The sequence below is a fragment of the Sparassis crispa genome (genome assembly GCF_003851025.1).
Source record: "Sparassis crispa DNA, contig_000002F, whole genome shotgun sequence".
NCBI classification, from domain to species: Eukaryota; Fungi; Basidiomycota; class Agaricomycetes; order Polyporales; family Sparassidaceae; genus Sparassis; species Sparassis crispa.
The window spans coordinates 3,939,668-3,966,915 of record NW_020939749.1 but is presented as its reverse complement, the minus strand read 5'-3'; the positions used below and the strand labels follow the sequence as shown (position 1 = coordinate 3,966,915).

The 27,248-nt window shown below is 55.9% G+C and overlaps 9 protein-coding genes across 9 annotated transcripts; 2 read left to right on the top strand and 7 right to left on the bottom strand.

Annotated features, from left to right (window-relative positions):
• Nucleotides 1-3,434: 3,434 nt before the first annotated feature.
• On the bottom strand, nt 3,435-4,768 carry SCP_0313510 (L-threo-3-deoxy-hexylosonate aldolase; the record flags this gene model as incomplete). Its single annotated transcript, XM_027756734.1, has 5 exons — nt 3,435-3,725; nt 3,785-3,971; nt 4,029-4,119; nt 4,178-4,543; nt 4,615-4,768. 5 exons carry the CDS (start codon nt 4,766-4,768, stop codon nt 3,435-3,437), a joined length of 1,089 nt encoding a protein of 362 aa, XP_027612535.1.
• A 1,769-nt stretch (nt 4,769-6,537) lies between these two features.
• Nucleotides 6,538-11,685, bottom strand: SCP_0313500 (hypothetical protein; the record flags this gene model as incomplete). Its single annotated transcript, XM_027756733.1, has 9 exons — nt 6,538-8,556; nt 8,621-9,801; nt 9,852-9,962; nt 10,014-10,094; nt 10,144-10,191; nt 10,249-11,203; nt 11,251-11,375; nt 11,428-11,541; nt 11,598-11,685. The coding sequence occupies 9 exons, from the start codon at nt 11,683-11,685 to the stop codon at nt 6,538-6,540; spliced, it is 4,722 nt and encodes a 1,573-aa protein (XP_027612534.1).
• Nucleotides 11,686-11,870: 185 nt separating this feature from the next.
• Nucleotides 11,871-12,226, top strand: SCP_0313490 (hypothetical protein; the record flags this gene model as incomplete). The annotated part of the gene is made up of 4 exons (XM_027756732.1): nt 11,871-11,886; nt 11,942-12,038; nt 12,086-12,107; nt 12,155-12,226. 4 exons carry the CDS (start codon nt 11,871-11,873, stop codon nt 12,224-12,226), a joined length of 207 nt encoding a protein of 68 aa, XP_027612533.1.
• A 1,933-nt stretch (nt 12,227-14,159) lies between these two features.
• SCP_0313480 (hypothetical protein) lies at nt 14,160-15,887 on the bottom strand (the record flags this gene model as incomplete). The annotated part of the gene is made up of 1 exon (XM_027756731.1): nt 14,160-15,887. The coding sequence occupies one exon, from the start codon at nt 15,885-15,887 to the stop codon at nt 14,160-14,162; it is 1,728 nt and encodes a 575-aa protein (XP_027612532.1).
• Nucleotides 15,888-16,259: 372 nt separating this feature from the next.
• Nucleotides 16,260-17,351, bottom strand: SCP_0313470 (hypothetical protein; the record flags this gene model as incomplete). The annotated part of the gene is made up of 5 exons (XM_027756730.1): nt 16,260-16,541; nt 16,599-16,660; nt 16,714-17,113; nt 17,169-17,185; nt 17,258-17,351. The coding sequence occupies 5 exons, from the start codon at nt 17,349-17,351 to the stop codon at nt 16,260-16,262; spliced, it is 855 nt and encodes a 284-aa protein (XP_027612531.1).
• A 614-nt stretch (nt 17,352-17,965) lies between these two features.
• Nucleotides 17,966-18,943, bottom strand: SCP_0313460 (hypothetical protein; the record flags this gene model as incomplete). The annotated part of the gene is made up of 5 exons (XM_027756729.1): nt 17,966-18,064; nt 18,119-18,292; nt 18,351-18,509; nt 18,570-18,703; nt 18,766-18,943. The coding sequence occupies 5 exons, from the start codon at nt 18,941-18,943 to the stop codon at nt 17,966-17,968; spliced, it is 744 nt and encodes a 247-aa protein (XP_027612530.1).
• A 717-nt stretch (nt 18,944-19,660) lies between these two features.
• On the bottom strand, nt 19,661-21,233 carry SCP_0313450 (hypothetical protein; the record flags this gene model as incomplete). The annotated part of the gene is made up of 6 exons (XM_027756728.1): nt 19,661-19,994; nt 20,153-20,403; nt 20,462-20,602; nt 20,655-20,804; nt 20,859-20,905; nt 21,059-21,233. The coding sequence occupies 6 exons, from the start codon at nt 21,231-21,233 to the stop codon at nt 19,661-19,663; spliced, it is 1,098 nt and encodes a 365-aa protein (XP_027612529.1).
• Nucleotides 21,234-23,646: 2,413 nt separating this feature from the next.
• On the bottom strand, nt 23,647-24,922 carry SCP_0313440 (hypothetical protein; the record flags this gene model as incomplete). Its single annotated transcript, XM_027756727.1, has 2 exons — nt 23,647-23,982; nt 24,047-24,922. 2 exons carry the CDS (start codon nt 24,920-24,922, stop codon nt 23,647-23,649), a joined length of 1,212 nt encoding a protein of 403 aa, XP_027612528.1.
• Nucleotides 24,923-25,948: 1,026 nt separating this feature from the next.
• SCP_0313430 (hypothetical protein) lies at nt 25,949-26,452 on the top strand (the record flags this gene model as incomplete). Its single annotated transcript, XM_027756726.1, has 2 exons — nt 25,949-26,091; nt 26,149-26,452. The coding sequence occupies 2 exons, from the start codon at nt 25,949-25,951 to the stop codon at nt 26,450-26,452; spliced, it is 447 nt and encodes a 148-aa protein (XP_027612527.1).
• Between the last annotated feature and the right edge of the window lie 796 nt (nt 26,453-27,248).

Here is a 27,248-nt window from a genome sequence, read left to right as displayed (position 1 = left end):
AGACAGCAGTATTTGTCAACGACGCTAACGGGTAGCATGTCAGGAACAGGGCAGGGGGGTGCTGACGGGACGGGGAGGTCGCGGATAGCTAGATCGCAACGCCCGCGAAATTTGGCCTCGATCACATGCTCCGTCTTCCTCCCAGCATCCACGAAGTGACGAACGAGCTGACCCAGTGGGTTATCGGTCTGAATTCAAACACTGCCGTATACATGCCTCTTGAAGGTCTTCCGAGGATCAGCGGTCATGTCCATGCCCAAGCCATCAGGCGTAGCAGTCACGGAATTGCTGGCCTGGCCACACAACGTACGGACGGCCCGCGTCGACAGGTGGGGGTGATGCGAGCGAGGTCGGAATTTATCCCCTCGTGTTGATGTCAACACATGGGGGACATGTTTCGACCCGGTATCGATATACTGCGTGTCCGATCCTCCCCATGGACCTGCTGAACAAATGGTGCGCGTAACCTGATCGGAATAGACACGGGCAAAGACTGACGTTGCTCTGCAAAATCTATGGCCCAGTTGCAGGCTACATGCACGAACTGCGTGCACTGGAAGATCCTCTTTCCGCTCCTCGTGTCAAACATGGTGAATAACCGGGTTTATACTGGCTCCTCGATGCAGATGAAAGGATTTATCGATTGGGGATATCGATTTCCTCGACGCTCCGTAGTGGTACAGCTAGCCGCTCTTTGTGCGCCACAGGGAGGATAAAGTGCCACACCGAAGGGGCCTGCATCCCCGTTTGTGCTCCTTCGTCTGGCCGACACGCGTTTCGGTGTGTTCGTCAGTACATGCAGCCTACAGAGATCCGCGCTATGGACCCACCCGGACCTTGTGTTCATCGTGTCGCTCTTCGATACACACTTTGCACACGCCCTAGAGCTTGGACCGGGAGCCTTCCATCAATGCCAGCGAATATTCGATGAGCGTCGCCATCTCTTAGTATAAAAGGGTGAGTCTCCGTCAGTTCCTCCAAACCACCGAGCATTCGTTCGAGCTTGGGCCTCCATACTTTGGTCTGCTATCTTCTTCTCATATGTATTATGGCAAGCATCCGTGTACGGACATCTGCCATGGTACATACCATGAGAATGGAAGATCGTAGACCATGGTACAGTGACCAAGTCCTCTCCCACTCTCATGGTATGATGCATCAGAGATGCCTAGTTGCCTTCGTGCAGGATTCTCAGCGAGCAGGTAATGCATATCTAGTTCAGCAGCTTGTGTATTCCTTCTGTGTGTCTAATTGACCCAAGGGTAAAGTACGGAGGGGTGGTGCACCTCCTCCTCGTCTTCTCTTAAAGACCGCACTCACCTTTCATCTCCCCTTGCCTTGCGAGGTTTCCAGCTCCTGGATGATGCGATGCATCTGTGAACGGCCGGCGTGTCAGGACCAATATCTCAACGCAGCGATGCTAGATGTCCTGTTGAATATCTGGTCAGTTGCCCTCGCCCCCTTCGACAAAGCAGTCTGACATGTTGCGTTGCATGCTCAGCGGAGTGACATCGCCGTATCCGTGGAGGGTTCAGACGCATCCACGCCATACTAGTCGGTCCCGACATTAGCTGCAATAACGTTCATCATCTCGACGGATGACTTACCGCTTCTCGAACTTCTCATTTCCCCAATCACACGGTCTGCATCCAAATCCTTCATGTTCTGGCACTCCGGCGGTGAGCAGGTCACACTGGTTTTTTCTGACTTAGAATTTGGAGACTCGACCTCAGGTAGACCCTCCTTCCGTAGCTGTGTGCGTGTGCAAGGATTGTAGATCGCAGAGGGTAGGGTTCGTCCAAGATTTGCCTGAGATCGCCAGACTGAATTCGAATACGCCGATCGTACTCGTGGCAAGAGCGTGTAGCTGGAAGCCTGCAAGATGCTAGATGAAAGCGAGAGGTCGTGGTGCACTGCGACTGCATATTGTGTAGACAAGCACACTAATTTCTCCGGAGAGTTGTACGTAAATCTCGGTACTCTACCTGATAGCGGTTCTGCCGTTCCTGGTCTACCCTTCTTCCTTCCTCTCAATATTAATTGTCTCAGACAACGCGGCTGATGTTCATAACGTCTTTTTGTCTGTTCAAATTAATTCCTTCTGCGCTACTGCGACCTGACGATTGCGACTTTGCTACTTTCGGCGTGGTCGAGATCGTGGCTGTACAGCAGCAAGGCCTGCGGACGTCGACCTTGCATTCTTTGGGAAGACCTCAACGGTGGAGAAATAAAGTATCGACGGAGCCGGGAATGAGTTGCAGGAAAACTTGGGTACGCCATAGTTATTGCCACGGAAGTTTCAGTTGATTTCTGCTAGAATTGAAATATTCATAGACTCCGCCGTCTTATACTTTCGCATGAATTCTGGCTGTGCGTTGTCTCTTGACAGCCATGGACATGAAAATATTACCGTTGAGCCTGTCTCTCTGTAATGGTTCCCGCCGACATTTCAAAGCAACGTTTTGTTATAATTGATCGCAGACGGAGGTCTCTTTCTTTCCCTTTGAACAGCCATTGAATTCTCGTCCTGACGCGGACGCACCATCTCAGCAAGACGGCCCGAGGAACCATGGATGTCATCGTGCGCCAGTGTATTGCAAGGATCGAGGGGAGGTACAAGTCCCGCAACAATTGTGTTCACGACTGATTCTCGCTACCTTTGGGTACTTCTCTATTTGCGCTCGGTGTGACAACCTAGCATGCGCCGAAAATATCGGTTCCGTGTACGTGAAATTCCAGTACTCACCGCAGGTGGTACACACCGGAGCCAAATCTCAGGCGTTCTGCAGGAGCGACGCACGACCTCTTCATAATGTGCACGTCCAGGATACCTGATTTATCGAGAGCATATACAACAGGATCGCCGTCGGAGTCGGAGCTACAGCGTATTTCACAAGGCGTCTGCCAAGCATCCTGTGCAAGCGGCAGAAAACCCACTGCTCTATGTAATGGTGCATTGGCTGCTGGATAGACAGCACGACGGTTACAGCGAATTCCCGTGTTTCGTCTTCCGAGCCGAGCCCATTTGTCTCGGAAGCAAAATGAACGGCAGGCGCATCCGCGCCCAGCGACGATTTGCTTCCGACGATGAAACTCCGCGACGTTGACCTCGTCGGTGACGTCCGTCGGGAAGCGCCTTCCGTCAACGCAGGTCGTAGTCGTTGTCAGGCTTATTGCTTCAAAGTAACATGCTTAGAATATATATCCGCGTAGATGAGTGAGTTATTTGTTCCGGTCTCCCAAGCATAAACCATACCAACGATCTTAAGCTCAGACACACGATTCAGGAACCCAAGTTGCGGCGCATTGCGACATGTTGATGGTATATCAAACTACAGAGAACACTTTAACGAATACATGGGCAAGATACCATAATGAAGACATCTATCACGCCCGTGTATACAGCCTACCATATTCTCGCATCTACTTCGCGCTTATGAGCTGGCCTTCCCGCCAAGCTCGCGCTCGACGCGGACGATGTCTTGCACGTCCGGGTGTGCCCATAGTGCGTCAAACGCGGCGGGCTCGATCGGCGGCAGCGGTTTGCGCGGGAGGCCGCCGTAGCCGTAGAGCTTTTCCAAGAGCTTCTTCGTGCCGGAGATGGACGCCTTCGCGACGGTGTAGTCCGCGCGCGAGACGATCACCTGGAGACGCTGCGCCTCGGGGAGAAGCGACGGATCATTGAGCGATGCCTGTGAGAGCTCGAAGAGCTTCGCGATGGTGAACTGCGTGGGAGACGTCAGAAAGGGTTAAGAGACACGGTCTAAAGGAGTGCAGCACTTACAGGGGCGACGTTGGCGAGGCCGGTGATAGCACCATGCGCGTTGGCGTATGTCGAGGGAACGAGGAAGTCGGCAAAGCCACCAAGAACGAGGAACGGCGCGTCTGGGTTCTTCCGGGGATATAGCGAGGAAAAGGACGAGTCGGATACAGTTCCGCAAATACGGGTCAGCTTTCCGACGCTTCCACAGCTACAAACGGTGCTGTCAAAGGGGGCTCCGAGCATGGGGCAAAGGCACAGGACGCACGTGAGCTTGATACCTGCGAGGTTCGGACATTCCATCGCAAGCTCTGTGACGACCTCCGAGTCAAGGTCGATACCACCGCTCGCACCAGGGTCTGGGAGAAATTGTCAATGCTGTATTCCAGAATACACGACATCACCCATGGAACTCACAGTTATAAATCACAACGGGGATTGGGCTCTTCTCCGCGACCTCGGTCCAAAAAGCCTTCAATGCTGGCTTATGTGTCGCGAGTACGCCGGCGAAATATCCGCTTGCGATCACGATAGTGTAATCCGCGCCGGCACCTGCAGCCTCTTTGCAGAGCTCCACTGTCTCACGAGTGCTTCCCGCTCCCGTGCCAGCAATTATCGGTATCTCATCTAGTCCTGCATCGTCTAGTGCCTTTCTGGCAGCCTGGATGACCTGGATACGTTCATTGTGTGTGAGGTGTATAGCCTCCCCCATGGATCCTGCAATTAACGGTCGTACACCGGCCTTCGCGGCACGTACGACGTGTAGCTTCAGGGATTCAAGATCTTATAATTGAATGAATAATATTCAGACCCCTCCCCATTTCCTCAGAAATTTCCTGAACGCGCAAACTCACCTAGATCCTCAGTCTCAGACTGGAAGAAGGTGGGGATGGGGGCGTAAATGCCCGCGGTGAGGGGTCGACGGACAGTATGGCTGGTACCGTTAAGCCCGGCATGTATGGCGTGAGTGCCATTGACTGAGTGTGTTCCGTTGGCAGAGGAGGCCATGGGGAGAGAGTGGAGGATAGCGTGTTACCTGATCGCGCTGAGAGGACAGTATTATAGCAAGTGCGATCGGCCACTTGCGGCCCGCCGGCCCGTTTGAGGTGCCTTCTTCTCGATCACGTGGAAGGCACTAGGGAGCTTGGCGGCCCGACGGTCTTCTTCCTCAACAGTGAACACGAAAGTGAACACCTCGTTACCCTAACTTGAATTTATTTCTGCGAACGTGCCAATAATCATGCGGGGCTTCACCTCGAACCGTTCACCCCTTCGAGTTCAGCCTTGATATCCCCGTTTCCGCGAATGTATTGTAACGCAGCCAAGTCCGCAAGCCGACGTCCATTGGATCACCTGTTGATTTTCAACGAAATTTGCGAATGTCTCCCTGACTAGCTGTATCTCGCCGGGCAGGGAACTCGAAGGGTGCTGATACCATCATGCGCAGCAGGTACGTCTGATACTCTTGAGACCGTGGCTCTATGCACCCCAATGGCGCCGCATATTCTCTCTAACGTTGAGCAGGAAAACAACTGAAGCCATAGGCGTTCACATGGCGTCTCGCCGGGCTCGGATGTACAAGAGGCCGATAAACGTAACACATCATTACCTTTCAAGGTTTCCTCATACTTACTCATACAGCTTCGTCTTCCTGAGCCCCTTGCTAAGCCCTCTGAATTAAACGTGTCTCGCTTGTTTTCCCTTGAGGTAGAAACTGTGTTTTTTTGTACGCCCGTCTTCTTGATTCGCTCGAAGCACTAGTGCTGTGGGCTGACGATATGGACACAACAATTTACATTTTCTTGGTCTCGCCGACTCACCGTTGTGCGCGCCGCTTCCTACGTGGGCCTGGCCAGCCGCCGTTATCGGCGCCACGTCCCCATCTATGTAGAAATTAGTGAAGCAAAGTCATACCAGATTGCGTATGGCCCGCGGTCATACATCGACATCCCCGGTGAGTTCGTTAGTTTATGTCTAGTGTGCCCGTGACGGATTATACACAAAGATTCGGAGGAAAAATACCATGTAACGCAGAAGGCTTGCGGTGGACATCTCTCGGTAACGCATCGAGGGCAAGACAATGAGAAGATACAGTTCCAGTAAATGTCGTCTATTTTCACTGACAGCTCAAGCCTTACGTCTGGCTTGGTCAGGAAACGCATCAATTCGAGGTTTGACATATACTCATTGTAATCACAGTTGAGAGCTTATGTAGCATCCGCTCTATCGAGTGATGCGGTGCGAGATAGATGGACGACGTGGACGACACCGGGCAGAACGCCCGCTTGCAGGCGCGTCTTCATGAACCGCAACGTCATCGAGCGGTACGATGACTCCGATAAGGGTGTTGCTTAGTTCGTACTTGGCCATTACGCGCGCGTATAAAGGTCGAAACGGAGAGCTCGAGTGCGAGCCCGTTCTGCACGACGTCGGTTTCGTGCAAGGGTTAGGAAGAACTTTTCCCCAATTCATAGATGGAGTCATTTCTTTGTCTGGGGAAGCCGCCATGGCTACTCCATCGCCACAGACGTTGCTATAAAATTGGGTATTAATGGCGACTAGCCACAGGGTGGGCAGGCTACTAGGCTTGTCTTGCGGGAGGGCGTCCATACATTTCACTGCGCTTGCCTTTCTTAGGTAACGACCACCGTGAATATATCGCGTGCAGCGAAGAGCGGAACCATGTATTAGTACTACGGACATAGAGGTAATCCAAATGCATGAGCACCATATACTAGACGACTAGAATATGAGTAGATCGTGCTGAAATAGCAAGCTTAGTGTTCAAACAACTCAAGCCCAGACCGCTTTTTTTTCTGTACTCCCGCGCCAGCCCTCCGCTCTTGTGGAATGTGAGACTTCGTCTGCACTTCTGAGCCCTGGTCTGAGTCCGAATCCTCCGTGTCGTCGTCATCGTCGTCGTCGTCGTCATCATCGTCGCTACCGCGAGGAAGAGCGCCGGACAACTTGGCCACCGTGCGGGAAGGCTTGAGAGCCATATGAGTGACTGGCAACTGTGAGAACAATTGCTGGCTCTGCAGGTCGGACAAACGGTGAAACGGTGCAGACTGCATCCAAGCGTGTCTAAGCTTCGGCTGCGGTACGACTTGGGCGTCCTCGTCTTCAGACTCAGATGAGCTGGAAGACGCAGAAGACTCAAGGCGATTTCCCAACACAGTCGCTGGGGGAAAGAGTGGACTTTCTGGATATTGAGTGCCAGGTAAGAAGAGAGGGTCTGGGTCTATCGCATTCTCTGAGGTCTCATGGGGTTGAGAATCGCCGGATGTACGTTCCCTAGCTTCAACGATATTGTCGACACCGAGCAGTTCATCAGCGACTGATGAACTCGCGGGGAGAAGATCGCCTCCGGGACTGCTCGATCGCAACTCGTCGATCATAGAAGATTCAGGTTCTATGATTGACGGAGACTCGGTCAACGTCGTCCACTTGACCGCTGACTGTGCCTCAGGCCTCTGGGAGGGGGGAGCTACGGATTTGGGGAAAGCCTTGGCGGGTGTGGTGATAACGGGAACTACAGGATGGCTCGTCACCCGCGCAGGCTTTTCACCTTTCTTCGCCTGTGCCTTCTCCTCACGCTGGCGCACCTTCTCTGCCTTCTCTTCTTCGCGCTTGCGGGTTTTCTCTGCCTTCTCCTCTTCACGCTTGCGGACCTTCTCCGCTCTTTCCAGCCTCGTCTTCTCTGCCTTCTCCGCGGCTATCTTCTTTTTCTCAGCCTTCTCAGCGGCTCTGCGCTCCTTCTCTTCTACTGGCATGGGCGGCCGACCGCGACGCTTGAGAGCTGGAGCAGGTGAGGGCTCGGGCGGTGGTGGCATCAGTACAGCCGACTTCGACCGCTGGTTGGACTGTCGCACGCCTCTCGGAACGCTCTCTTCAGTAGTTTGTGTCTGAAAAACAGCGGGAGTGTCGGGTGTAGTCTCCTTGCCAGCTGGCATCGGTGTCGACGTCACAAATGCTGAAGCAAGGATGGGTAAATTCTCGCTGAGGTGCGGGAGCCTCCCATAACGATCCTTCATACGCTTGATAGTTCCCGACCTTGGATTGCTGAGCGGGGGCGGCTGTGTGCTCTGTCGTCGAGGAGTGTGCGGCGATGACGACCCAGCTTCGATGGGGTCTTCTTCTTGCGTCTCAGGGACCAAGATCTCGTCCGTGGTTTCGATAGGGTCCGAAACCTCTTCATGTTCTTTCTCCGCAAGCTCCTGCTGCTCGAGTGCTTTTGGTTTACTCTGCGACGCTCCGTCTGTCAGTTCCCACTCGTCCTCCAGTTCTATCTCTTCATCTTCTTTATCGTCGCCCCCCCTCTGAGCCGGCTGTTCCGCGGATTCCGTCGCCGTGGACCTAGCATCATTCACTTCAACCTGTTCAGGCTCAGGAATGGGCATGCTGGCGCTTCGCCTCTCCACGACGGACGCAGCCTTAACAAATAGTTCTGGCAAGGGAGCCTCTTCGATGACAGGAGAATGGACAGTTGTGGTACCGTGTACGGCATCCTCAGAAGTATCCTGAGCGTCGACCTTCTCGTCGACTTCTTCCGCATTATCTGTTCCCGGAGAAGGAGCCGGTAGATCGAGACTCGTAGCGACTTCTTCGTCATCCTCTTCCGCTGGTGATGGCACCCGCTGGGTGTTATCCATGGGCTTGTCCTCTACTTCCTGTTCAGCCTCGGCCCCGACAGCTTTGTCAGATTCCTTGGGTACTTCAGGAGTATCCGAGGACTCGCACGTATTGTCCCGATCCAAGACTTTAGCAAGTGCAACAACTTCGACCTTGTCGGTGTTCTGTCATCCACAACGGAGGAATCAGCATCATCGAGGAAAGACAACCGCATCGATATCAACCTGCCTGTTTGATGACAGCATCTTGAGGGTCCGTGTCCATGAACGTTGGTGGAACGACATCATCGTCGTCCGCTAAGGCGGTATCAGGCTGTGCGTCCTCGTCCGAGGAAGATTCGGCAGGCTCAAAGCGTCGCGAGAGGCGGCGGTAGGCCTTGTCCTGCTTCTCGTCTTCGTCTTCATCGTCATCTTCGTCTTCCATCCGATTATCTTCCTCATCCGCATCATCGTCTTCGCTACTGCTCTCCGACGGAATCTGCGCGAGGACACTGGATGTGGACCGGGCGGGGCCGCGCAGGAGAGCAGCGATGTCAGAGTTCCCCAGGTTGGTGTTCAGCGTGTCCACCTTCCGGGGAAGAGGCAGGAGGGTCGGCTTGGGTATCGTCCGGGCATCATCGTCGCTCTCCTCTTCGCTCTCGGTGTCCGAGCTTTCGTTGCTGCTCCCCTCGTCCTGACGCTCCACCGCGACTTCGGCGATCTCAGAGCCAGTAGGAATCACTGGCGTGCGGGTGGAAGGGGATTTTGATAGGAGTGCAGAAGATCGACGAGAAGGAGGTGAGGGTTCGCGTGCCTTACTTTGCTTCGCGGCATCAGGAGACTCCGGCACGGGCTCAGCAGTCGGGCTGGACCTGTCATGGGTCGCGCTCTTTTTCTCTGCCCTACCGAGCAGCACCTGCAGCTCGTCGATCACCACTTCGTCGGTATCCGTGTCTCTGAGCTCCGCTATCCGCTTCCGGATGGATTCTGCGCCGGCGAGAACGACCGGACATTGATATCGGAGGTGGAATGGCGTTTGGTCGCATACTGGACAAAGGATATCCTTCGTCTGGCTGCCCTTCTTGCTGCTAGTACTCACTCTTCGCTTGGTAGCGCCAGGTTCGATCGTGGGAGAGGACGCCTTCGGCGTAGACATTTTCCGTACGGAAGAAGTATCTTTCTGGAGTCCAACAGCAGCGGGCTCCTGCGTCGATTCCTCAGGCCTCCACGACATGCTCAACTTGGACTTGCCGGCCTTCTGCTTCTTAGGGATCTGCAGCACCTCAGGTTGTTTCGGCCTCTCTTCCGCGTGTGTCGGCTCAGATACAGCCGCTGGCGCGGGCGCAATATTCGCCTTCCTGTGCAGTATAGCGGCGACGGCCGCGTGGACGCGGACGAAGCCCTCTTCGGGCGACTCCTCGGACCGCTTGACTGCGGGTCACTTGGTGAGATACGTTGTAGAGTGCACGGAGAACAGTTACCTGCAGATTTTCTAGGCTGACGCGTCTTTCGAACGGGTTTTGTCTTGGCAGTATCTGCTGGAGCTTCTGCCTGTCCTTCGGACGTACCGGCTGGAGGCGACGCGGTGGAAACTACAAAAGATATCAGTTGCTGACGAGATGTTGATTCAATGCTGAGCATACCTGGGGTGGGCACTTCTTCCGCTGGGTGCACTAAGTGCTCAGGTGCCTCTGGAACGGCAGATTCAGCAGCCTTCTGCTTTCCTGCACGTGGACATTAGCATCGACAGCTACAGAGTCATATAGACGTTACCTTTCCCCTTAGTTTTCTTGACTCCGTTCGGAAGCTCCTGTGTCACATCTGGTGATGCTTCAGTTGAGACACTGCTCAGACAATCAGTCAGCGATAACAACAAACCTGGCAGTGCAGGCGCCTCAGCCACGGCTTTTCCGATCGCCTTCTTGGACTTCTTCACCTTCCCGGTAGTTGAAGACTCGTCTTCAGCGGTAGGCGGTGCCGACTGAAGTGCTCGAGCAGTGTCGTCGGGCACCGACGCCTCAGCGATAACCTCAGAATCCTTCCTCTTCCTCCCCTTTTTCTCCGGCAGCAATTCGGAGACGTCCGATGGAGGCAAAGTCAGCTCGTCAACAACAGGTGTCTCCTTCGTGCTTTTCTGCTGCTTCTTCAACGCATTGTCAACAGGCGTCTCCTTCTTGCTTTTCCTCTGCTTCTTCACCGTGTCGTCTGAGTTCTCGACAGGGGCAGCGGGCGCCGAGCGCTCTGTGCTGGGGCCAGCGACAGGCTCCGGAGCCGGCTTCATCTTCTTGGACTTCTTCTTAGGAGATGACGTGCGTTCGGCAGCTATCGAAGGCTCAGTGATGTCTGATAGTGTTGATCCTGTCGAGACTGGAACGTCCCCGTTGGTGATCTCGAATGAAAACATGCTTTGGTGTTTCCGCTTCTTCATGGGCGGTTCCGCTGGGCCTGACACTTCTTGAACGTCCTGCCGTACGGTGCGCTTAGCGTCGGGGGTTCCCTTCAGAGATTTTGCAGATTTTCTGCGTTTCAAGGGTGAAACATACATTGAAAGGTTAGGGGCGTTAAGAGCTGAGTCTGCTGCAGCATTCGTACGCTCGTGTTGCTCGCGGACTACAGAATTAGCGGAAAGGAGACGCGACGGTTCTGTTTGTAAGCGGCTAATCTGGGCGGTATCGGCCTTGCGTCTTTTTGAAGGTGGTCTTTCATCACCTGCGAGGTCGACCGATATACTACGGGGGACATTCCCGGTCGACACAGATGAACCGGTGGGACCGACGGACAACTGCAGCGCTGCAGCACTCTTCCCTTTCTTCTTCTTCCTCTGCATGGCACTCTGAGGAAAGTTAGCGTCGAATAGTACGGAGGAAAGATAGCACATACAGTACCGGAGACAGAGCCGAGATGTGTGGAGTCGGTAACAGGGTGTCCTGGTACATCAACTGACACTGACACTTCCAGACGAGATTCTGTGAGCGACAAAGCGCGAAAGGCTTCAAAATCATCGTCTGCAAGGATCATAAGTATTATTAGCCTAGATGGAAAGGGATAAATGCACACCGTCCTCGAGGTCGACCCTCCTCCCTCCCTGGATCTGAACAAGCTGCACAGGCGTGTCTGGGGGAATGCCAAGCTTCTGCCTGATAGTGTCCTTAGTTTCGGCGAGAGTGGTCTCTGTCAGACGCGTGAAATTTCTCGTCGTAATTTCCATGCAAGACAAGCTAGCACACCTTTAAACACCCGCTGAAAAGAGCGATCTCGCACATGGTATGTGACGATGGCGGTGTCGGATTCTCTCTTCCTCTTCTGACCCTCCATGACAGAGAACGGGGCGACGACAGAGAGAGGAAACGCGCAGTGGACGCGGTCAAGGATGCATGCAAGAATTTATCAGGACCTTCGCGCCGGAGCCGCGGCAAAGTCACCCTGAGTCCTGATTGGATCCCGATTCCCGGCAGCCACAGACCACAACACGTGCAAATACCCTCCTCGTTCTCTCCATCATGGCCGGCCAGCATGGTACCCCGTCTGTCCTTACTCTTCCTGATATCCACCGCTCACTACTACCTCTTAGCATCAGGGTTTAATCCCCATCCGCCGGGCTTCCGTTACAAGTTTCTCGCGACCACGCTAGGCGCATCGATGTGGTTCTTCCTATTCTATCGCGCAAGGTACGTGGTTACCACATCACAGGGAGCGTCTACTCATGGTCATACAGGAAGGATGGACCTAAGCTTCTAGTGCGTCTTTAATTTATCTCATCTTACGCGTTCTGATAGGATTCCAGGGCTGGAGTCACCCATGGGAAGCTCATGGGCATGAACACGGGCACGAAGCAGCGCACAATGAGCATCATTGATAGCCTCCAGCGTGTCATAATATACAACAGTCCTGCTGTACCTTGATGCAGGTGGTCTGTCTGGCTGATTCAGTTTCAACGTCGAGCGCACTTTCTCCACGGTCACTTTGAGCGCAGTTTGATCCTTACGACCTTCTTCCCTCGTGTGACTACAGTGATCGTGTTACTCCTCTCCTCGTTAACTGATGCACCAATTCCGACACGTCTCCGTCTTCAACGGTGCCTACTGCCCTATTTTCCGGTCTCTGCGTCGTTGTGCCCAGGCTGACTCGACATCAGGTTGAGTCAGGTCCCTTACACAACTTTCCGGTCGACATGCGGATGACGACCTGCAATTATAAGACGACAGATGAACATGCGGATGCAGTTACTGTCGGACACCTGGCTAAGGATTTGCTGGACGATCCGTGGCACCATGTCTGAATCGTTTGAGAAGTCTTTTTGACGATACTCGGCTGCGTGTTGAGCGCGAGCATATTATTGGTGGCGGTACCGGTACGTCTGCATTGGCGGTTGTAACTATGACTGGTTCTCGGTTTGCGCTATCTCTGGCATGTTCTTCTTGACGTCGACGTCGAGCTTACTGTAGCACGACATCGAGGCGTAGTCCCGTCCTGCGGGGTGCACCGTATGTGTTGTTGCTTTAATTTTGCCCTGTGTATTACTGTCCCTTGTCACATTCTGCCTCTTTGATTAAATGTCCGGCATCTGTTACATACATACTTCCTTTGGTGAGCAGAGATGCCAATACATATTATGGCCGCTGACGTGAGCCTATGTCTTTTCTGCACGCAGAAGCAAGCGTGTTTTGCTGCTTAAAGTTTGCCATCGCCTAACGTGCTGATAACTGGATAGCTGGTGCTGTTGTGGGTGGTGTTGAGAGTTTACCGATGGTGCCGCACTGAGTACCCTCCCGATTGAGCTCGATTTCATGTTATTTGAACATCAGATTCCAAATTTTGCCATGCGTCAAATACGTGAGTTGTGACGTGATGTATCAATGCGGCCGCAATATGGAGATATTATTGTGGACTTGAGCTCGTCTTGGTTGATCATGATCAAGATAAGTACTCTCCGGTGCAGGCCACAGTACGGTCTATTGAATCAAGTAAAAATGCACGGTCTGATGTTCAAGGAATTCTGAAACTTAAAGGTGAGGAGGACCAGTCGGATGACGTCTCTTGTGTTTGTGACGTTCAATATTCCGTCCCAAACAAGATACTCACTTTCCTAAACGGGCAATTACTCTGATAACACGTTTACCTGTTGCAGAACATGCTGGTCACGGTATATCTCTACGTACTCATCTGCAGGTACCAAAATGAAGGCAACCATGTTTTATTTCGCAGACCTTGCCGCAGTGCTTTGCTGATGGAGGTCCATCGATTTGCCAACAGATTCCATACAAACCCCCGGTTTCGTGGAAATCCTGCAGAAGGGGGAATAGTTCAAAGGACAGGACCAATTCTGCAGAGCGAAACAGATTTACCACAAGGTCTGACAAATATTCTGATATTTGGATCGACCGCGGTAGTCGCAGCTCCCACTCCAACTGCTTCCTCTTTTTTCTTTGGCCTTATGTGTTCATTGTCCACGAGGGTGAAGCCCTGTGGTAGACATGGTACTAGTGTGGGTAGACTTGGGTGTAGTGTAGGTGAGGGGTCAATGTAAACTGAGTGAGGTGCTTCCTCTTCGCAAGCGCGAATTGCGACACTAGTCGGTCAGTCGACAGCCATGTGCGTATCCCGATAGTACTGTTCTGACTTGGCTATGTACATGTCTTATACAAAAGTTCATAAAGTAGGTACTGACGTATCGAGGCGGAACGATGACGTGTCCCTCATTGACAGACTGAGAAGTCATGATGTATATCCTCGTCGCGAAGATTTCAAGGACACCGCTCAGTCCACTCCCTGGTAACTTCGGATACAGGTCACCCTCTCTGCACGATCTCCCAACCATGATACGTCCGCCACAACACGTCCTTCACAAACGAACTAAAAGTGCTACCCTCCGTGCCGACAACGTCCCACGCGCGGCTCGCAACCATGGCCTCGAGGAACGGGAGCACAAACTGCCGCAGTGCCACGCCGTCGCGTGTACCGTGGAGTGAGTCCAGCACACTTGTTTGCACGGGAAAGTCCTCAAGGAAGAATGTACACGGGAACGTACGCGTGAAGCGCTCGAGGAGCGTCGAGTTCCGTGGGGTGGCCGCGTCTGTCGCCAGGAAGAGAGGCGTGTTTAGCAGGTCTAGACGGCTGGGGTTGCTGACCGCTGATGTGTGCATAGTAGTTGAGCAGACGAGTTTAGAGGACTGAGGAGGAATGGGTAGCGCAGGCAGTGAGGGGTGTGGGACACGCAGAGAAGGCGTGTCGGGTGGGATATACGGCGGAGCCAGGTTGTTGAGGTCCTCATGCTCCGACTTCGTATGGTTGAGCACCAGCCATCGTTCGAGCGAGGAGATCTCTTCAGTTGTGAATGCCAATGCATAGAGCAGCTTCCACCAGACGAGCCGGACGCTGGCCTCTCCCCTGTCGAGGAAGAACCCGTCCCCTAGCCGGACGTGGGCTCCGAGGTACGTCCCACCAAGCTTATCCCGGATCGCATCCGCAACCGCCATCAGGTGTGGATTCGCGAACGCCATGGTCTTGCGGACGTCGCTCCGCACGCGCACATTCCCGCGATCGCGTAGGTGCAGGCGAGACGAGCCAAAGAGTGTGCCGAGCTGGAGGAGGCGCTCCGGACGGTGCGCGAGGGTGGAGAGGTGCAACGCGTGCTGGTACTTGCGCCCGAGCGTGCTCTTGAACGTTGTGAAATCTTGGAAGCTGTAATCCGTCCTGTTCGTGTCGCGCAGTGCAAAGGTGTCGTTCGCGGCGATCTTCAGATTATCCGAGAGCCACGCATCCGTGAAATTCCAATGCTGAAGTAGCCGCTGTTCCTGCTTGATTGGCGTGAGGTCGATGAGCCAGTCCCAGGGCACATGCGTATACTCCGCGTAGGCTGCGCAGCGTTGTGCCCATTCGTCGTCCAATTGCGGCTGACCACAGCGCTCGTGGCCAATTTTCGTGTCGTTTACAAGTACTTCGTGCAGCACATTGAATGGCTGGTAGGTGAGTGGTTTACTCGAGAGACGCACGGGAGGGACAAGTAGAGTACGATTGAGCAGACGCGACAGCACAAGAGCATTTTCGAAAGCAATACGTTGATTATGGAAGCCGCTGTGCGGCAGATAGCCCAAATACCTCTCCCCATCCACAGGCCTTTCGTCCTCCTCAGATACAGATCCGAGCACAGATTTGACAATGCCAGGCAGAGAAACCAGTAATGAAGACGTGTCAGAACTGATGACGTCGACTTGAGGGAGAAGAACAGCATCAGAACCGTCGACTAGAGAAGAACGAAGTGCCCAAGTATCCCACCTCGTCGTGAAGAGATAGTACGCAGTGCCGAAGCAAGTAATAGTCGCACATACAAGGAAGACAACAAGCAGAGCCATCTGCTTCTCTATCGTCGTCGCTGGGGTATCGCGCGGGCGTCGCCTGAGCTTTGACGGAGTACGCCGGGAGGGCATGCACATGCGGTATGTGCCCTTTTCGACAGAGACGGAGGGAGATGCTTGCGCGGCGAGGCGAGCAGCTACGCTAACGTTGTAGAACGCCATTCCGGTAGTTGTAACAGAGTATTCTGTATTCGAGATCCATGAAAACCGGCCACGATAATTTCCACATGAGTGCAATGATAAATCTCACCAGTACTTGTACTTCGTGTAAATCAAAGATGGACTTCAGCCGCAAATACAGGATGTGGAATCGATCCTGTCGCAGAGGCTGGTCGTCTGAGTCCAACATCGCACAACATGTGACTCAACGCGTCGCGTCACAGGTCACAGGTCACGTTCTCACGCAGAGACGTACGTTACGCCGAAAGTACAATAAGTATTCGATCGACAACATGTAAAAATACAAAGCAGCGAAATTAGCAAGTTGCCTAAGTTTTACTAAATATATGAAGAAGACCAAAGCTCCTTGCCGACTCACACTAGAGGGCACCGCCCGACGCACACATACTCATCTTCGGCCCCCCAGCTCCCCATCTCACAGATTTGCACCTCCTCCATAACCCATTCCCCAAAATCTACAGATCGCAGTCCCGGACTCGGAGACTGTGATACAGCTTGTGCCATCACCATAGCCGTTTCCGGCGTCACTGAGACAGCTTGTAGTGCTTCCGAGGTAAGAATGAAGGAGTACGAGAACGGCGTGCGCACTCTGGTACGGGGCTTGCAGTAGACTGTGTTGAGGACCGTACAGTGGAGCTTCACAGAACATGCTCAGCGCAAAGTGCAAGCGAACAAGCCACATGTTATGCGTACCTTCAGCGGACACCCGTCATCGACGACCAGCCCAGCCGTCTTAAACTTCTCATGCACAAAATCTACACCCTCATCAGCTTCATGCGAATTCGAAGAACTATAGGTGATAACGCACTGGAGAGTTTTCTCAGACGCTCGAAATCTTCATTCATTGGGGAAGGCCTGACCCACATGACATGCGCTCGCTCGAGGTCCTGCCGCTCCGGCTTCACGATGTCCATGCTCTTGAGCGCGACACGTAGCCGTGCACCGTCGAGCATCTTCAGGAGCACCGGACGAATCTCCTCCAGCAGTACAGCGGCGGTCCGTAGCGTCCGTGGGGTTGAAGGCGAGGGAGACGGCGAACTGTCTATCGGCTCAGACGCTCCGCCAGTAAGCGCCATTACACCGAGCGTGAAGTGCAGCCGGCGTGCGGGAATAACGATGGATTCATCAAGACCAGGTATTGCGGGCGATGCGGCAAGCAATGCATCTGTGAATGCCGACATCCTATCCCGGAGATCTCGATGATGCCCCTGCAGATACACCAGACGATTAGAACCTTAGAAGGACAAGAGATGGGTGACTCACGATAGGGAGGGCCAAGACTGCACGCAGAAGCGGCGAGTTCAAGTATACACCTTCGCGAGAGCTGGACAGATAACTGACAATGGGTCAACCCCGTCTTTCTCCTTTGTTGCTTTTCTCCCTTGTTTTCACCCGAAACAGCTCCTCTCGCTCGACCTCTTCCACCGCGCCCTTGGCCCCGTCCATGACCTCGGTACAAGGACCTCGCTCGTCGCAAGCAAACACCTCAGTACAGTACAGCGTTGGTACGCTCACGAAGCTATGCTTACGGGTGACTCGTATGCCTCTGCATTCAATGTCTAAAGTAAAACTTCCGGAGTGCCGACACATCTACTGTGATAGTGAGCACAACACTGACTGAGATATACATGCGATTGTTTGAGAAAGGTCATCCGTTCTGAAGCGCGCATTAGTTCTGTTTTGACATCAACTAGGGCGCAAACTACATAAAACGACCTTGTAAGAAAGACAGAGTGGAAGAGATTAGACAGCTCACTACTTAAGCCACCGGGGTAACTTCACGTATGGCCATACTAGCAACCGATTCCCTCAAGTTGACTGCGGTCACCAGGTCTATAAAGTCATCTCCGGTGAGTGCAGCCCCAGATCCATCTGCGTCATCGTGTTTGTGTAGGACCTCATGTATGAATCTTCCCGCTCCGCTCATGTGAAGGATGCCCGCAATAGCTGCATGAATTCTAAGATACGGATTAGGCAGGCTGATACCATGTCGCGGACCAGACGCAGACGCCCGTGTACGTGGGCGCCTGAGAGGTGGCGAGGCTTCTTCCTCAGCAGACTCAAAACTCAGCACTATGGTCGCTGAACGCGATTTCGCTTGGCTTCCCGTGCAGGCCATGAGGGCCACGATAGTAGACTACGTTATATTTGTTCGGAACCTTCATTGTGGATGAGTTACATCGCGTAGACGATTAAACTGCACCGTCACACACCTCTGTTGCCTTCAGGCACCACGCAAAAGTATCAAACCCTCGATGAGCGGCAAAGTTCATCGTGATTCCGTTCGACGGATCGTCGAGGGCCTCGTGAAAGTCCGCGATGTTGGCAATTGGGACAGAGGCGTAGTTCCGCAAAATGTCGAACGTCGTGAGCGCGGAGAGGTACTGCTGAGTTGTCCGAATCAGCAGTGCTTCATGCAGTTTCGTTACAGAAAGAAAAATTTACCGATTCCTTATTTGCTGACTCAGGAGGATCAAATTCGGCGACTGCGCGGCGGATGATGTGGCACGCTTGAGTGAAGACGACTTCGTGTATGCGGTCCTCTGGGTAGTCGGGAAAAGTGATGTCAGGCGCGCCGGAAACAACGCACCGGTAGCCGTCACGCTTCATGAAGAGAGCTGTTTCCGCGTGAGATTGGGAACGTAACATAATTCTCGGTCATACTTGCAACTTGAATTTCTCCGATCGTGAATTTGAAGCTCCTTGTGTCAACTCGGTAGTAGTATCGTCCAGAGTAGGTGTCGCAATGACAGACGGCGTGTCGTCGTGCCGCTTGGTATGCGAACCGTTGACTTTGACTACCGGAATGTCAGTCGTACGTACTCCACATGTTGTCAGAGAATCTAACCATCTCACTCACCCATGAAGAGCAAATGCGATAGCCAGGTAGTGGCAAGATCTCGAAGTTGAGACAGAATATGATTTTCGACATTATCTGGAGTGCCCCCGTGGCGACATGCACAGATAGCAGAGACTGTGTAGCGCCTGCCGGTGTCTCCACCGTAACCAACAGCATGATAAGCCATCGCCTCAAGCATATCGCTGAGCTCGATGCTGGAACTCCCGCTCTTCGTCCAAGATGGTCGATCGTATTCGTCGTTTTCCTTCAACGCGCGTCGAGTAGACTGCGAGCGCGGCGCTCCAATTCGTCGGTGGAGAGGCCAGAGTCGATGAGGTTTTTTGTTTCCTGGATGCACTCCTCGGAACGGACGGAGCTGACGCTGCCTTCCGAAGAGGAACTTTCGTGCCCGGACGCAGATATGGAAGAGAGGGCGGAGGTATCAGATAGACTGCGTTGGTGAGAGCTTGACATCTCGGCGTAGACCAAGGGGGCGTAAAGTTCGAGCGCGATGGCTTTTATACGACTTCTGATAGGCTTCGCCGCCGCAAGGAAAGAAAGCACCGTGAACGTACCGACGCCCTATAGTTACGAGGTGCTCGCTCGGTGGCAGCAGCGCACCACGTGAACCTGACAGTGGAGAGCGAAAAAGAGAGTGCAGTTTGGCTTAGCAGCGAGCTCGCGAACAACTAAGTTAGTTTTGTTAGGTCGCGGAAAATCGAGCAGAGTAGAGCAGATTCGTGAGCGACGTCACCACACAAGTAAGATACACAATCGCAATCACACCCGGACCGAGTCTACAATATACACATACACTACTGTATAAACAACCTCACGACAACCCCGCACTGCATCTCCCCTCCACCACATACCGTATACCGTACACGTACCTCAACACAAACCACCGTCCATCGATTCACGCCCGCAGCTCCTGCAGCTCCATCTCAGGCTTCGCCAGCCCGTTCTCCGCCTCGCGCGCCCGCCCCCGCTCGCCCTCCGGGTGCGGGTGCGGGTGCGGGTGCGCGACGCGGTTCCACACGCCGGCGAGGCCGTGGTGGTGGCCCGGCTCCTTGGAGGGGCTGCGCGCGTCCCCGCTGCGCACGGCGGAGGGTTCGCGCGAGTGGATGTTGCCGGTGCCGCCGCGGCCGGTGGAGGTGGGCGCGTCGGACGGGTGCGTCGGCGCGGGGGAGGGGGAGCGCGGGGCGGGGACGGCGGTTACGTTTGCGGCGCCGCCGCGGCCGGTGGAGTGCCTGGAGAAGTGTTAGCGGTGAGATGCGAGGGTAGGGAGAAAGGGGGTGGGAGGCCGCCTAGGGGTAGGACGAATGTCGCAACGGACAGCGACAGAATCGAGGGATGAAAACGAGATACGGAAGGAAACGAAGGGGGGAAAAGAACGAAAACCACTCACACTCCCTCGCCGTGTGCCTTGCGTGCCCTCTCCGCTTCCTCAATGTCCGCGACTTCTGCAACTTCGGAGTCGGCCACTGCACCGGTACGGAGGTTTCCCGCGCCGCCGCGGCCGGTGGAATGGAGCGGGGGACGCGAGCGCGAGCGCGACTCCGACTTGGGGAGCGACGTGGGATAGGCCGAGGGCGGGTACGCCGCTGGACTCGGGGAGTGGGGGTGGATATTCCCGACTCCGCCGCGGCCGGAGTGGTACTGGGAGTGTGAGTGTGAGTGCGAAATAGAAGGGGCCAAAGAGCAAGAGGGCACGCACTACGCCGGCGCGGGCTGCCTCCTCGCTAGCGTGGATGACGCTAGCCTCATATTTTTCCTCCTCGATGGCGTTGGGGTCGCGGGACATGGAGCGAGAGGTAGCCCGGATATTACCGGCACCGCCGCGGCCGGTGGAGACGATCTAGAAAGAGGAGAGTGAGCAGGACAACGTAGGAACGGGTACCGAGACATACGCGGTCCAGCGGAGTGTCTTTCACGGAGGGTTCCCGGCCGCGCACCGGGGAGAAGTTGTCGGGGTCCTGAGGCTCGCGGGAAGGAGAAGGGGAAGCAGGATCTTGGGAAGCAGGCCGGATGTTTCCCAGTCCGCCGCGTCCGGACGAGTGCTGCAGTCGCGGGCGTGTTTAACGAGCAGAAAATGGGAATAAAAGGATACGCACGTAGACTTCGCGTCCGCGAGAGACGGAACGGGCCGGGGTTGCAGAGTCTGGCATGGAAGAAGCGAGAGATGAGCGGGGAGATGTGACGGAAGAGGAGAGGTTAGACAGCTTTTGACTCTGCACAGAAGCCGTGCCTGGCGCGCGGATCTAACCGAACTGGGCGCAGATAATCGAGATAAGCAACGCGATAAGGCACCCACCGCCGTCGTCGACCAGGCGCAGATAACTACCGTCCTCCCTCCTTATCTTCTCCTTCGTTCCACCACCATCCTCGCCCCTGCTCTTTGCGCTCACCGACAGTCGCCGCCCGAGCTTCTCCCCCAGCGTCGACACCTGCTGTGTCCACGACCGTCTCCGAGCCAACACTTCGTTCATCGCCGTGCGCACGTCTGGCAGTTTGTCCTATCTCCTGTTATCTTCAAGTCGCGCGAATGTCGTCTGCGCACAGCGGATTTTCTGCACCAACAAAGGAGCGGCAGCAGAGTCGAGGAGGGAGGGGTTCGTTCTCCTCACGCACACCGGCGTACATATACGCTCTGCCGGCACGCTGGCTTGCGCACAATTGCGCCGTGCCTGCGTCATGAGACGACCCCAGGCGTCATCCCCACGGCTTGCCCGCCTAGGCTCCCCCCACTCGCTCTCCCTCCTTTCTCTGCCGGATCATACGCTCTCCCACGTGAAGTTGCACGTTCGCTGGCGCCGCCCTTTCACACCGTCAAGTGAGCCTCTATTTGCATCCGGCTGCATTCGCATTTCGCTAGTCCGGATGGACGCGTCGCTCGTTTTTATTACCGCGTGCAGCACCCGATCACGCAACCGCTCGCGAACGCTACCCAATACATACCATCTTCTTCGAATTCGTCTATTCGTCCTCCTTACCCCTATTGGCTCCACGAACGCTAATCCTCGTTCTGCCGACCGTGCACCCTGTGCGCGCACCGTCTTATGATACTCTCAATTCGAGGGTCGCCATCGATGCGGTGCGGATGATCACTCCGCACCGGTTTTGCCAGAATCCACGCGACTTCCCGGTGTCCTCGGTCGATTTCGATTTTTCGACACCCCTTGACTTTTCTTGTTGTTATCTCTTATTTCTATCCGCTATCTGATTTTGCACCAAGTTTAAAAGCTCGAACGATCCCCACCGTTTCCTGATTTCCCGCGCATCCCCCCCTCCTGGTATGTGCTGCCCATGTATGCTAGTGCCGATCCCGCATCTGCGAGGTTCTCCTCTGAGATTCACACCGCTCACGGCTGCGGGTGTCGTGCATGGCGGCGATGATACGTCGGACCGACAAGAAATACACAAGATTTTCTGTGTTTTATCTGGAGCACCTGTCTCGCTGATCGTGTGTGGTCGATGGCTGTGCTGCAGACAATACCTGATCCCCTGCATGTGGTGCATGATGGTAAAAAATCAACCGAAGATACTTTTTCTTTTAATTTTTTGCCTTGTGATACCGTGATGTAGGTGATCCCAGGCCAAGTGCTGTGGTGCGGGGTGCATGTATGCAGTGTTTTGTCTTGATTTGCTTGTCGCGATTTAGTCTTGCGAGGTGTGGATAATTGGTTTTTGTCATTTGTGCAGCTCTGTCACAGTCGTCTGCTCCGCGCGCAGTTGTGCGTGCGTCCTGTTCGCAGTGTAGGCACTCTATGACACAGAGTCGGGCACAAAGGATCGATGAACGAATAGTCTTTGGAGTCCATTAGTACGTTCTGCTCCCTGTGATGGCACCCCCGGAATGCACAGCTGGTCATCGCACTCCGCTCGAATCGTCTCGCGAGCCCGAACGGCGTGATGGCGCGGAGCATCGTAGACGGCAACCCGACCGCGACGCGTCGTGTTCTCCACACCTTCGCGTTCGTGTACCCAAATACGTGCCCGCCGCCGCCGTTCGCGGGGCAAGAGCACCTCTTCAGCTGTGGATATTGTTTTGACTGGACGTCTTATTAAGCTTGCCCTCCTGGATCGGATTTCGTACCATCTCCGCCGCTTCCCCCGGTGCGGTCGTCGTGTGCAAAACTCTCTGGCCTTGGAGGTAGGCTGGCCACTCGCGTCGTGCATTACCGATGGTGGAGCGGGCGATGGACCTCGAGGCGGCGAATACCATCGCGAACCGCGAACTGCGACGTTCCCGCTCGCGTGGGTCGTGACGGGTGTGGTGCGTCCGCCCTGGAGCTGGCGGAGATGGACGACCGGCGTCCGACCGGGTTACCTTTGTCGCCGCACTTCACGCCTGTCCCGCTCGATCTCGTCTCGAACGCGCAGCCCGTCTCTGTCCCCCCCCCCCTACGACTTCGAGTTCAGTTTCCCCTTCGCGTTCCCCCGCTCGTCTTCGATTCTGAGGAGGGGTGGGGGGGGGGGGCAGCGCCAAAATCCATCGCACACTTCATATATACAACCGTACACTCCACCCATGTCAGACCCCGCAAACGCGTTCTCCCAATCCCAATAAAAAATGTCTCATTCTAGCACATACCAACCGCCCGCGAACGGACAGTATGCAACACAAAAATCCCAGCGTAGGTACCGGCTCGCGTGCGAAAGGAGGGGGGTAAATACGACACGGCAGGAAGCAGGGGGGGGGCAATCGTGACTATATATCGAATTAGAATATCTACGGGACGCACCGTCCGGTTCTAGTCTATGCAATCGGTAGCTGGGAGCGAAAGTTTTAGTGTGGGGGGAACACGATGCGATACACCTACGTGCGCCGTACGTCTAGTGTACGTCGCGCGGAGTGATCTTCGCAGAATCCAAAAGTGAGATAACCGGGGGCGCCCACGCTCAATCGTACCGATCCAGCGCCCGCAGCCACCGCGCGACGCGCCGGCCCTCCTCCTCGTGCATCCTCTCCGCCCTCGCCCGGCCCACCGCCTCAAACCACGCGCCCTCGAGCGCCTCCCCCGCACCGCCGTCCGCAGGCTGCAGCGCGAGGAACTGCACGGGCAGCGCCCGCACGAGCGCGCGCGCGAGCGCATCGGGGTCGGCCGCGGGGGAGGGCGCGCGCGAGGGGAGGGGCGTGCAGAGCGGGGTCGGCGGCGCCGAGCGCGGCTGGGTGGCGTGCCGCCGGAGGGCGAGGCCGCGCAGGGCGAGCGGGGCGAGCGCGGGCGCGAGCGCAGTCTAGCGTCAATCGGTGATCAGTATTCGTGAATTTTCGCGGGAGGGGGGAGGAGGGGGACGTTACCATCCAGGCTCTGGCGTCCTTCTCCGACTCGCACCCGTAGAGCTCGATCTCGAGGAAGCGCAGCGCGGGCGCCGCGGCGGGTAAGCGCGCTGCGAAGGCGGCGGAGTCGAGGGACACGTCGAGCGCGCAGGAGAGGACGACGGGGCGGGTGCGCGCGAGGAGCGTGAGGGCCGCGCGCGCGCGCTCGGGTGCGCGGGGGTGGAGCGGGTCGCGGAGCGCGAGGCGGCGCACGGGGCACGCGAGCGGGAGGACGGCGTGCGCCGCGTCGACGCTGTCCAGTGCGGTCCAGCCGGCGCTGGCGGGCGTGTGTGCGTCGTCGGTCGCGAGTGCGCTGTCCCGGGGCGCGCAGGAGCCGCCGTCGACGAGGTGGAGGGTGCGCAGGTGCGGGAACGCGCGTGCGAGAGCGGGGAGGGGCGGGAGGGCACCGCCGAGGGTGACGGTGCGGAGGGCGGGGAGGCCCTTGAGGGCGTCGATGATGGGCGGGTGCGCGACGAAGAGGGCGTCGGCGCCCCAGAGGGTGATCTCGTTGAGACGAGACGCGCGGGCGATGACCTCGGCGAGGACGCGGACGCAGGCGGGGTCGACGGCCCAGGCGCCTCGGATGCGGCGGCGGACGGCATCGCGCATGACCTCGAGGTGGAGGAGGAACGGGAGGTGAGCGGGGCGGGCGAGGATGGCGGTGCAGAAGCGGATGAGCTGGTGGATGGCGGGCCGGGACGAGTAGAAGGCACCGCCTAGCGTGACGCGGGCGAGGGCGCGGCGAGAGGCGAGCTCGTAGAGCTGCTGGCTGGTGAGCGCGAGTTGGCGGGCATCCGCCGGGGACAGCTGGCGGAGCACGAGAGCGAGGACGTCGTAGTTGAGACTGAGCAGACTCATTGTGGTCGCAATGGTTGGACAGCTGTCGGTGAGAAAGAGAGGAGGAAGAGAGAGAATATACAAACCGCCGTCTAGAGGTGGTGGTCGGAAAGAAAGTCTATGGCGCGATTGCGGGTCGGTCACCGCGAGGAGTCCGTCTCCACCTCCTGCCCTGTTTCTCCCGGGCCCCGACTCTCACGTGATCAACTCGTCGCTGAGCAACTCCAAGGCGAACAGCGAGCAGCGATGCTCATCCTCCCTAAGCAGCGGATACTGCCGCACCTGGAGCACCATTGCAAGCGTCAGTCATGAATGCACGACGGGCAATCCAGGAAGACCGTTATGACAAACGCACATCACGACCCCGCACGCCAACGAGCTACCCCGCACTCCCCCGCGCTGAAACAACATCAGCGTCGCCGATGGCCTGGGATGGTGCAACGCTGCGTCATCCGTGCGCAAGCAGTCGGAAATATTGGCTAGTGCCCAGTGCGTCTCCGAGTGTTTCTGCGATTTGTTCTGCCTGGCTTTCCCCAAAGAGTAATAAAGAATACTTCAGGGCACGGCACTCCGAGCACCACAGACCTGCAGCACGATCGTCGCAGGAATAATCCAAGACCCAAAAGTAACGAGTTCTGGAGGCTCCAGCTGAGGCTCAGCGCGGCGGGAGCAGTCGACGTGGAAGACTGAGCGCAAACGGGCCAGAGTATACCGCTGGGCTCGTACGTACTCGGCCTGCCTCCCATCTGCGTCATGGGACTTTTCTCGTGCCCGGAGAACTTCAGCTGATGCGCGCTCGCGCTCCCGATTTGGTCGTTTTCCGCCTGTATATGGAAGGCTGCATTTTGGCAAGGCGAGTGCGCGGTGAGTCTTGTCGTCGCCGAGCTTTGAAATTTTATTTAATATTGAACGTTGAAAGTTGTGAAACCTCTGTCGCGATCTATAGCTAGTCGCAGCTTGTCGATGCGGTGGTACTTACACGTACCACGGGAAATACAAATTTTGACAGAATATGATTCGCCTCCATTTCCGCAGAGTCATCTGGCCATGCCATCTCCGTCCGCTCCGAGCCGCCTCCGCTTTTTCGCCCCTCCGTACCCCACCTATCATCGCAAACGGACAAAATCGGACGACACCAAGCTACCGCCCAGCAACGTTATATCCCTTCTTCGCCGCAATCCCTGTCCCGGGCGAGTATACATCGTATCCTGAAATCGCTCCTCTGAGTTTTTGCATTTCTTCACCAGTGGCTGCTGTGGGACATCTTCGCAAGCTGGTCCACCGTATTCCGTCACCGTCCCGCTTGTTCTCCTCCCTCACACATTTTTGGGCACGAATAATGAACACCATGTCACCGTCATCATCGTGAAATTCAGGAGGGATGACGCCGACGTGGTCGGATCCGCAACACATTCGAGGGGTTCCGTATCCCACTGCGCGGTACAGTGGCGAGCCAGCGCGATCTTCAGAGGAACGGACCGGCTGGTTTCGGAATCGCGTCATGTCGACCCATCGAGCTCCCCGCCGACAGCGCGCGTCTCGCGTTTGTAAAGCGCATTCCGCGCCGCAGTTGGTGCGAAACCCCGCAGTGTGTGCGGACGACCTGTCAGGCGATACCGGCGACAGCGCACGCTCATCTCACTTCCGGCGTCAAACCATCCATTTTGCGGCGTGCGCCCACGGCCCACGCAGGACGCTCCTCGAGCATTTACTCGCCCTCCACCTGCTGTGGACGTTCGGTATCGCCCTCCCGTCCTCTCGTCAGATGCATCGGTGGACGACGCCCAGCAGGACACGGCAGAACAACCTTCCCCCTCTCCAATACACACACTACCGCTCACGCTTCGCGCGAACCGGAGCCTGAGCGCGGCCTGCGGGGATGTCCGTCCGACCGTGTCGCGCGCCCGGTGGAGCACCTTGCGGGTTAGCTGGGGAGGAGGGCGACCGAGGTGCGCGCGCGCGGGGGCGGGAGACGGCGTACTGGACAAGTTCCACGCAGGCGTCCCTCGATGTCTCTGCGGTCAGTTTTCGCCGGCTGCTGTGGAGACCCTCCGACGGACGATACTTACTGGCTGTGATTCCTGCGGTGTCCGGTTTTGCGCGTGTGACGGTCGATATCGCTCGGTGCTTTGATTCGTGAGGCGAGCCTACGGTACAGAGCTAGCGCGCCGCGCGACCGTTGGGCCCGACGCACGGACTTGGTTAATCTGCCCTCACGCCGCAAGTCGCTGCGCACGCCGTTACGGGGCACAGTATGCACGTCCGTCTCGTCCTGTCCCCTCGCGCACGAACCCCAAGTTCTGATCTCTTTCTCACAACCCAGACTCCGCGGTGCAGAGGAACAGCC